We start from the raw sequence: 10,665 nt of genomic DNA on the forward strand, positions 1-10,665 counted from the left end.
GATGATCAAGCTTCTGTCTCATTACGCATAAAAGTTGGCATGTTTTTGGTGCCATCTTGTGGCAAAGAAGCATTCCACGCTGAACATTCTCATGAGGGAGATATTGTGCAAAAATGATTGCAGAAGCATGATTTATTGAAGCATAATCTTAATCTCAACACATATTGTCTAAAGAAATCATATTACATCATCAACATTCAACTGCATGTCTTGTGCTGCTAAAACATTTCAATTACAGGTTATTCAGTGCATTTTTAATTAGATAACAAAACACAGTGGTCAGCTGAGGCACCCAGACAAGTATTTTGTGTGCATTAAAATGCTATAGCTGCCAGGAAGGGAAAAAGAAGTAAAAACCTTCCCAAATTTGGCTTTATGTGGCTTCGATCAACAAACGTATTCACCTCAATCACCATTTCATTTTAGACCGTCCTTCTCATATGATAGATTCTTTCTTCACATACTATAAAGACTCCACAAAATGCCTATGCAAAAAGAGACAAAAAAGTCACCAATTAAAATGAAGGTAAAACAGGTGGAAAATATCACAGAAATAAATAGTCTTTAATTACTTTAATACACCAGGCAGTTTGGCGTCTCTGTATAACCCGTTGTGGAGATAGCCTTTGCTCCCGTCAAACTTTTCAAACTTGACTCGATCTTTGTTTTGGGCACTCGCTGCCACTTCATGGAGCTGAAGGAGAGAGGAACAAAAAGGTAAAACACCAACGTTTTCACTTTTTAGCCTGCACACCACTACTTAATATCATACCCTCTCAACGATCTTAATAGGAACTAAGTGGTCGTCCTCTGAGTGGAGAAATAGTATTGGGCTTTTCATTTTCTTCACACTGCAAATGCAAAATATTGTTTACAGTATATATACGATCAAAATCATCAAATGCTTTTTCATCCTGGAGGCTAAAGAAATGCGACATCAGCCTCAGCTTAAATCAAATAACCAGTATTGCTCATTTGAACATACTTTTCTTCAGTTGGAAAAACTGGGTTCTCTACTCCTGAGAATACATATCTAAGTCCAGGAAGACTGAAGTAAAACTGAAGAAAAAGAGAAAACAACATTATGAATGAAAGAACAGTCAATGTGGGTTTTTATACTAAGAATGTATAGCTTGTGGTTACCCAAAGAAAAGGATTCATGGAAAATTTCTGTCCGGCGCTGTTAAATGTACCTTCGAGGATAACACCATCCAGAACCACACCTGGAAAGATCTTTTTCATTTAGAAAAGAGCTTTGTAAAATAAAACATCTATGTGTACAAGTTTATACGTACCTTTTTCCAGAAGCTTCACAGCGAGATTTGTCGAAACCCTTAACAGAAATAAGCACAAAAACATACGAACAAAGCAAAACTTTATTTCATTTTAAGAATGTCGTGTGACTTGCAACACACCATCCTAACGCCGTAATAAGATTAAGCATGTACTGTATGTGATTGGATTATATATTTCACAGTCTCACCTCTGTAGAATTTGTCAACAAGATAATCATGTGTTTACGGTCTATAGATAGGTTTCATTTATATCACTTGGAGGGCAGTAACCATGGCGATACACTGTAAATATAATAGCCACTTAATAACTATCTGATAAATAGACACTAACAACAGAAAAACAGATTATGGAACAAACAATACATTTTTGGGCAGGAGCTGATATTCATGTTTGGCTCTGATCTTGCTTTATTTTTTCAACATAAAAGTGCTATTTCAGGGGGGTTTATACAAATCAGTACATCCGCTCACTTGTCATATTTCGGGGTACAGACTTTTGCTTAACTTGAGGAAAACGGTGCTTCAGACAGTGAAGGAAACTGTTAGCCTTCTAAGCAAGCAATACGCATGAAAACTATCTATGCCTGGTTCCCACAAGGTGAAATGTAGAAATGTTGGCTTTAAATCTCATACAACAATGTAGTAGTTTTTAAGTAAATTCTTACGGCATACACTTGTTGTACATACCCAGTGCCGAGGGAGTGGCCCCACAGAACCACCAGGCTTTTGCCACTTCGTGCTTTGACCCAGTCGTAGATGTAGAGGGCGTCAGTGGTGAGACCTTCCTCTGTCGGCTCTCCAGTGGAGTCTCCAAACCCTGAACAAGCACAAACCCTGCATTCTTAACCTGCATTGTACTGTCAGATGTATTCATTATTTCTTCCTGTAAGGCTGTGGTGTTTTTCATGCAAACTACATTATCTCTTGATCTAGGTGTGGCATTAACAGGAGTAATGCATTCACTAACCTCTGTAGTCGGGCACTAACACATGATATCCAAGTTCACTCAGTAACTGTGACAGAGAATTCAAGTGTTAAAACAAAATAATGCACCATTAAAACTTGATCATCATAACCATAGCTCACTTTTGAAACTCCGATACGATGCGGGGCTGCCCTGTTTGAGCGAATCAACATTAGATTTATAGCCTGACTGTTTTGTTTGTTGGTTGAAAGTGATTCACCCGAGTTCGTACCTGCTGTTTGTGTTTCCATGAAAGTAAATGAAAACTGGGCTTCCATCACTCAGAGCTTTCTGGTACCAGTCCAAGCCTTTTCCTTGTGCCTCTTTCCACCGACTTTCGGGAACAGTTTGCCTGGTAGAGGAGGGATTGGTGAAAGGTTAAGGCTTAAATTAACACTTGCACGTATGTTCCCTAATGGAGGGTTGTACAATAACCACCATTGACAGAAGCAACGAAAGGGAAGTGGGTCCAAGGAAGTCAAAATTGCTTCAAGTATAATGTTTTGGATTGTTTTACAAATGAAAATTATGAATAAGATTTCATTTCGACAAGAATTAAAAATATTCGACATTATATATTTTTTCCAAAACTGAAGAGGCCTGGTGGGGCATGTAATTAAATGCCCCACCCCATACCTGATTTGAGGAGCTTTACACAAAGGATTCTTAAATCACAAATGTCTGGTGTAGGGCCGACCACTGAAAGGTGAAGAAGGTATTGGCCATAACATAACATGATCTCCACATTTATTTGAAAATAAAGTGTTTTAAGACATATTAAAATGCTGTCCTCAATGTGGACCATCATTTGTTCAAACCTCAGATCCAATTTATGCTCTTGAAGATGTGAGACTCCACAGGGTATTTTCACCTTTTGGTGCTTGGAGCTTGTTAAACCACATTATATAATAACACCTCATTATGTAATAAAAACGTAATACAATCTTTTACTTCATTGTGTAATAAAACTATCACACCGTCAAGCAGTTAGTGATGCAGTGTAGGCCTGGGCAGAAAATCCATTTGAATTAAAAATCGAGTTGGTAAGTCAAATTGATTCATATTTTTTTTCCGTATGTTTAAAAATGCACTGAGCAGTGATTTCAGTTTTTTTATTTTTTTATTTTTTTACAGTGATTGCCTTTGCTATTTTTTAGTTTATTGATGCACTTTAACTAAAAACAATATACTGTAGTAAGAAGTTATTTTGTGTTAAATGGAACAAATCGCCCAGCTATAATGCAGTGTTAGCAACTAAGGTAAGGTTAGATAAGGTTACTCCGTTTACTAACCATTGTTAATGAGTATCTAAGCAGATAGCATATAGACAATGTGAACCATCCGTCAGTCTGGTTAAGGTCAGGGACAGGTCAGAAATGGTTAAGTTTAGTAAAACGGTTTGGACATGTTTATGACAGAGTCTAGACTTACTCATTGACTGAACAATAAAGATAATCACTATTTAGCTGCTGGAAAAGCTTTGTAAATGTTTTAGAAATGGAAAAAATAAGTATTTAAAGATGCATTAATAGTGTGCAGTCATCATACATTGTTACCACAAGTTATTGCTTTATATAATAAGTCATTACAGAATTAGAAAGAAGAATTTGTGAACATTTTCTACAGCTACAACAAGCTTAAAATGTTAACGTTTTACTCACCAAACTCCCAGAGAGATGCCCTCCTCTGATGTCATGTACATGTTGACCGTGTGATTGAGGGAGAAGTCGGCGGCAGGTTGGCTCAAGTCGAGAAAGAACGGCAACCTGACTACAAAAATAACATTCATACTTTAATTATAATTCATTATTATTCAAACTACATGAACAATACCTTACTTCTGTTCATGAGAGCAAACTGTTGGATTAATTCAGGGAGTATTTTCACAGAGAAACCCAACATGGCTGCTGCAGCAAGCGACAAGAGGATGATTTTCTTCCATGATTTTGACCTGTCGACAGATACAAGTATCACAAATGAACATGAGGTTTCCCTTTGTTAGGCAAATTATAAATGTGTAAGTAACAACCCAGGTATACAGGCCCATTATAGAATCTTAAGAATTATTGGAGGGTAAGTTTATATATTATAAGAGGTACTTCTGTAACTTTACTGTCTAACTTGGGCTGTGGGGTGTGTCTGGAAAACCTCCAGAACTCATACTTGCTAACTTGTCTAACCCTTGTACACTCTAGCATAGTTTTGGCCCTTTTTTTCCAATGTGTAAACTGCAGGTCAGGTGTGTCCAACCTTTCCCATTGGAGACCATACTGAATATTATAGTGTATAACTCATTGAGAACTTATGGAGAGTATTTAGCAGGTTTTATGTGGAGTATGGTGGTAACAAGAATGAAAATATGAGCCATTTCTGCACTAACCCTGAGTGCAAACAGAAATTGGTAAGAGGATCACATTTGACCCCACTTTAAAGTTTACCCTGGATAATTTCTATACCATACTACCAGTTTATGCAATTAAAACGACTCTGGAAACTCAAAGCTTACCTTTCATTTCTGACTTAAACCCTGAGGTTGCAATCACACCACACAGATTAACTTGTGCGCTATAGAGTTCGGGAAAGGAAAGTCCGCAGTTACCATGGAGATCCGCCATCTTTGCAGCTGTTAGCATACATTTCCATAGACTAACATTAGCTAAAAACAGTATAAAAAGTGGAGAAAAAAGCTGCAGAGTTACTGCTGGTAAATTCATCTAACACACTGTGATGTCCAAGTGTTTTAATGTGAACAATAACTCCAGTATTTTAACTTTTAAAATCTACATTAGTTTACAATTGCTGCTAATCCCATGATGCTTAGCGATATGACCTCACATTCCCGAACTCTATTGTGTTATAGGTCAATGCTGGTCAATTTGATTATAATCTGCAGACATGTTTGTGCAATCTTTAAAAATTATGCATGTTAACTTCCAATTCAATCAAATTATGAATAAGCTTCATAGTTTGAAATTCATTTTAAACCACAATCACTTTGCTGTGGAGAAAGCCTTCCTAAACTGAATACAATGCCCACGCCTAATCATTGTGGACGTGTTTCGATTCACTCACGTCTTTTCCTTCTTTTGCAGCTGTGCTTTAGCTGGTTTCTGAGGCGATTCATCTCTCCTCACGTTTCTTTTCTTCATTTTTTTTCTTTGCGCATGTAACGGCACGCACGACAATTATGTCCAGTCAGTGTTTGGTGGCGTTGACAAAGTTTTCTAAATTGTGAGTGAAGTTGTTTCAAAAGTTTGAGCAAAGTCCAGGTTAAATCTCAGAAGTGGGCGGGTTCCTGGAGATTTAAGGTGGCACCGGTCAGACGAGGAGCTTTGTAAACAGTTGCATTAGCACTTTTTGTCGCTACCTTAAATCTGTGCAGCGGTTCACAGCCTTCACAGCGCGCAGACTTTTAGTGTTAACCTCGTGACCCCCGCTTGAACCGAGCGCATTTTTTTTTTTTTACACTTCGGCTTCACCCAAATCTAAAAGCTTCTCGACTGGAGAGCAACAGAGTAACGCCTCATTTGAAAGCTAAGAACTATAAATCTGATCCTGATGTTTCATTACATTTTCTGTCACTTTTTTGTTGCTCTTTTGTCGCCTTTTTGTTGCATTTTTGTCAGGTTTTTTGTTGTTGTTGATTTTTAAGATTTGGGTAAAGCCAAACAGGAGAAAATGTCCTCGAGGGGTTAAAATTTTCAGTGTAAAAAAAACACACACACAAAAAAACAGTTCCTGGTCGTAGTAGTAGGTCTGACACTCTGTATCCGATGTTATAATCCATGACTGTATACTGGAAGTCAGTCAAACTCATGACAACTCAAATCAAAGTATACAAATAATCGTTCAAATCTTGCTGCATTGATTTACACCATGGGCTATATGCACAGTGACCCCACGTTATCTCTTCCCATTAGTGGTGCAGTGTAGGCCTGGGCAGAAAATCCATTTGAATTAAAAATGGAGTTGGTAAGTCAAATTTATTCCTATTTTTTTTCCGTATGTTTAAAAATCTTTGTGACAAACTGCACACTGAGCTGTGATTTCAGTTTTTTTTCTTTTTTTTTTTTTTTTTACAGTGATTGCCTTTTTTTAGTTTATTGATGCACTTTAACTAAAAACAATATACTGTAGTAAGAAGTTATTTTGTGTTAAATGGAACAAATCGCCCAGCTATAATGCAGTGTTAGCAACTAAGGTAAGGTTAGATAAGGTTACTCCGTTTACTAACCATTGTTAATGAGTATCTAAGCAGATAGCATAACCATCCGTCAGTCTGGTTAAGGTCAGGGGCAGGTCTGGGTCAGAAATGGTTAAGTTTAGTAAAATGGTTTGGACATGTTTATGACAGAGTCTAGACTTACTCATTGACTGAACAATAAAGATAATCACTATTTAGCTGCAGGAAAAGCTTTGTAAATGTTTTAGAAATGGAAAAAATAAGTATTTAAAGATGCATTAATAGTGTGCAGTCATCATACATTGTTACCACACGTTATTGCTTTATATAATAAGTCATTACAAAATTAGAAAGAAGAATTTGTGAACATTTTCTACAGCTACAACAAGCTTAAAATGTTAAAAGTTTAACTCACCAAACTCCCAGAGAGATGCCCTCCTCTGATGTCATGTACATGTTGACCGTGGGATTGAGGGAGAAGTCGGCGGCAGGTTGGCTCAAGTCGAGAAAGAACGGCAACCTGACTACAAAAATAACATTCATACTTTAATTATAATTCATTATTATTCAAACTACATGAACAATACCTTACTTCTGTTCATGAGAGCAAACTGTTGGATTAATTCAGGGAGTATTTTCACAGAGAAACCCAACATGGCTGCTGCAGCAAGCGACAAGAGGATGATTTTCTTCCATGATTTTGACCTGTCGACAGATAAAAGTATCACAAATGAACATGAGGTTTCCCTTTGTTAGGCAAATTATAAATGTGTAAGTAACAACCCAGGTATATAGGCCCATTATAGAATCTTAAGAATCATTGGAGGGTAAGTTTATATATTATAAGAGGTACTTCTGTAACTTTACTGTCTAACTTGGGCAGTGGGGTGTGTCTGGAAAACCTCCAGAACTCATACTTGCTAACTTGTCTAACCCATAGAAATATATACGGTCTAACCCTTGTACAATCTAGCATAGTTTTGGCCCTTTTTTTCAATGTGTAAACTGCGGGTCAGGTGTTTCCAACCTTTCCCATTGGAGACCACACTGAATATTATAGTGAATAACCCACTGAGAATTTATGGAGAGTTTTATGTGGAGTATGGTGGTAACCAGAATGAAAATATGAGCCATTTCTGCATTAACCCTGAGTGCAAACAGAAATTGGTAAGAGGATCACATTTGACCCCACTTTAAAGTTTACCCTGGATAATTCCTATACTATACTACCAGTTTATGCAATTAAAACGACTCTGGAAACTCAAAGCTTCTCATTTCTGACTTAAACCCTGAGGTTGCAATCACACCACACAGATTAACTTGTTGGCTATTGTGTTATAGGTCAATGCTGGTCAATTTGAGTAGAATCTGCAGACATGTTTGTGCAATCTTTAAAAATGATGCATGTTACCTTCCAATTCATTCAAATTATGAATAAGCTTCATAGTTTGAAAATCATTTTAAACCACAATCACTTTGCTGTGGAGAAAACCTTCCAAAACTGAATACAATGCCCACGCCTAATCACTCACGTCTTTTCCTTCTTTTGCAGCTGTGCTTTAGCTGGTTTCTGAGGCGGTTCGTCTCTCCTCACGTTTCTTTTCTTCATTTTTTTTCTTTGCGCATGTAACGGCACGCACGCACTAATGTCCAGTCAGTGTTTGGTGGCGTTGCCAAGTTTTCTAAATTGTGAGTGAAGTTGTTCTGGCAGGTTAAATCTCAGAAGTGAGCGGGTCCATGGAGATTTAAGGTGGCACCGGTGGTCAGATGAGGAGCTTCGTAAACAGTTGCATTAGCACGTTTTGTCGCTACCTTAAATCTGTGCAGCGGTTCACAGCGCGCAGACTTTTAGTGTTGACCTCGTGACCCCCACCTGAACCGAGCGCATTTTTTTTTTTTTTTACAATTCGGCTTCACCCAAATCTAAAAGCTTCTCGACTGGAGAGCAACAGAGTAACGCCTCATTTGTCACTTTTTTGTTGCTCTTTTGTCGCCTTTTTGTTGTTGCATTTTTGTCAGATTTTTTGTTGTTGTTGATTTTTAAGATTTGGGTAAAGCCAAACAGGAGAAAATGTCCTCGAGGGGTTACAATTTTGAGTGTTAAAAAAAAAAAAAACAGTTCCTGGTCAGAGTAGGTCTGACACTCTGTATCCGATGTTATTATAGATCCATGACTGTATACTGGAAGTCAGTCAAACCTCATGACAACTCAAATCAAAGTATACAAATAATCGTTCAAATCTTGCTGCATTGATTTACACCATTGCCAATGATTACATTTGCGTGTAGGCTATTATGCACTCTGAATTTGCATACAGTGTTATAGGACAGGAGTCTCCAACAGGCGGCCCGCGGGATGATTCAATCCGGCCCCTGACTTGTAAAGCACACATTCCTGACTATATCAAAAAAGAGTCCCTAGCCTAGATATAAGCAGAATGCTCACCCCAGCCACTAGGGGGCAGTTTAAAGAAAGAGAGGAAAGAATTACACACGTGTCCAGCAGAGGGCATTGACATCTATTATCTATTATAGAAAACGCAATCTCAATGGCCGCCGCCTGGGCGCCACCATGTTTATTTCCCATACCGACTTTGAAGCTAAGCAGGGAAGTGCACCATGGGAAGTGCCTGGTTAGAACTGGGATGGGAGACCGTTCCTCGGAAGCTACGCAGGGAAGGGCCTGGTTAGGACTGGGATGGGAGACCGTTTGGGAAGACCAGGAAGCCTGTCCGAGGACAACCCGCTGTCACAAAAACGCGAGTGCACGAGATCTGACTGCCGTGCGTGTGCGCGCATCCAAACAGGGCGATGTGTGTGTGTGTGTGCGCGCGAGTGTGTGTGTGTGTTCGTGCGTGTGTGTATGTATGTGTGCGCGCGCATCCAAACAGGGCGATGTGTGCGTGTGTGTGCGTACGTGTGTATGTGTGCGCGCGCATCCAAACAGGGCGATGTGTGCGTGTGTGTGTGTGCGTGTGCGTGCGTGCCCAAAACCTGCTCAAACACGAGCCTCTAATCAAACGCGCTGCTCCGACTGATTTATCCTCCGTGTGCGTAAAAGCGAAAATGAAACTACCAGTTAACGAGTGCATGGCCTGCACTGCGTAGTTTTTTTTCTTTTTTTTTTACTTTGCTGCTGTACCATTTGTTTTCTATTTTGCTTTCACGTATTGTGAGCCCAGAGGTACATTTTATTCTAAAGCAGCTTTGAAAGCATTGCCAATTTTATTGTAAGGTTATAAATACTGTCTAACAACGATCATTAGCCTATTTCAGTTCAAAACCAACTTATTACTTTTTTGATTGTACACTACCGTGATGCACCAAACCACGGGTCCTGCACTGTGAACCAAACCGTTAGAGCTGAACCCCTAATATTTATCCATAATTATCCCACTGTCTCTTGAATCCTGTTCCCCGAGTTTAGCGAAAATATTGTCGTTGTAGTTTATAACAAAGGAGCACGGGTGCATCAAACACTCCAATTGCAGTTTGTTTGAAAAAAATGTTTGCCTTCATTCTTTTACACATTTGTAGTGGCCATAGTTTTTGGAATGGGTTGGGAACCACTGGTCTACAGCTGAACTGTGTGACGGGTTGGACATTTCTTTGTAATCACTCACAATCTCAGAATATCAAATGTGGAGACTAGCGAGGCCCGGCCGAAGGCCGGGTCTCAGCTAGTAATAAGAGATCAGGATATAAACAACACATTATCCTGGGCAGCTGTGGTAGCTTATTACCACCACCAAGTGCTGAGTGAATGAATAATGACTACAGTGTAGCAGAAACTTGTGACACAGGCTTGTCTTGTGTTATACAAGTGTAAGCCGACGTTACAGTGCTGTCAGGCTCATTATTATCTATTTATTGAAAAAAGTTTCCTCAATAGTATTTTCCCAATCAAAACGCATTTTACTGGAGCTTTTGTTTATGGACCCCGGCAATATACTCCCGAGATAGTTTGGCCCCCAGGGAAATTTACTTGGAGACCTCTGCTGTAGGACATACAAAGACCCCTGCTGTAGGACATACAAAGACCCCTGCTATAGGACATACAAGCTACAAGCATGGATCTAAAATAATATGGTTAGATAGGCAACAAGGCATTCGCAGTAGTAATGCACATCTAAAACACTAGAGGGGGCTAAAAGATAATATAAGCAGCACGATCAGGTTTGACAGCAAACAATGGACCTGCAAAAAAGGTAAGTTTCATCTGC

At 39.0% G+C, this 10,665-nt stretch overlaps 1 protein-coding gene and 1 long non-coding RNA gene across 2 annotated transcripts; both read right to left on the minus strand.

Moving 5' to 3' along the window:
• Positions 1-349: 349 nt before the first annotated feature.
• Positions 350-5,432, minus strand: LOC306965561 (lysophosphatidylserine lipase ABHD12). The gene is made up of 13 exons (XM_079560042.1): positions 5,332-5,432; positions 4,098-4,210; positions 3,921-4,029; positions 2,492-2,611; positions 2,382-2,412; positions 2,263-2,308; positions 1,983-2,112; positions 1,296-1,333; positions 1,144-1,223; positions 986-1,059; positions 773-851; positions 573-694; positions 350-485 (listed from the first exon to the last, which is right to left on the minus strand). Exons 1-13 carry the CDS (start codon positions 5,406-5,408, stop codon positions 464-466), a joined length of 1,041 nt encoding a protein of 346 aa, XP_079416168.1. The 5' UTR covers positions 5,409-5,432; the 3' UTR covers positions 350-463.
• A 1,483-nt stretch (positions 5,433-6,915) lies between these two features.
• Positions 6,916-8,015, minus strand: LOC306965663. Its single transcript, XR_013793043.1, has 3 exons — positions 7,975-8,015; positions 7,035-7,147; positions 6,916-6,966 (listed from the first exon to the last, which is right to left on the minus strand). It is a non-coding gene; the product is annotated as an uncharacterized lncRNA (long non-coding RNA).
• Between the last annotated feature and the right edge of the window lie 2,650 nt (positions 8,016-10,665).

This window comes from Gobius niger, assembly GCF_951799975.1.
Source record: "Gobius niger genome assembly, chromosome: 7".
NCBI lineage: Eukaryota > Metazoa > Chordata > Actinopteri > Gobiiformes > Gobiidae > Gobius > Gobius niger.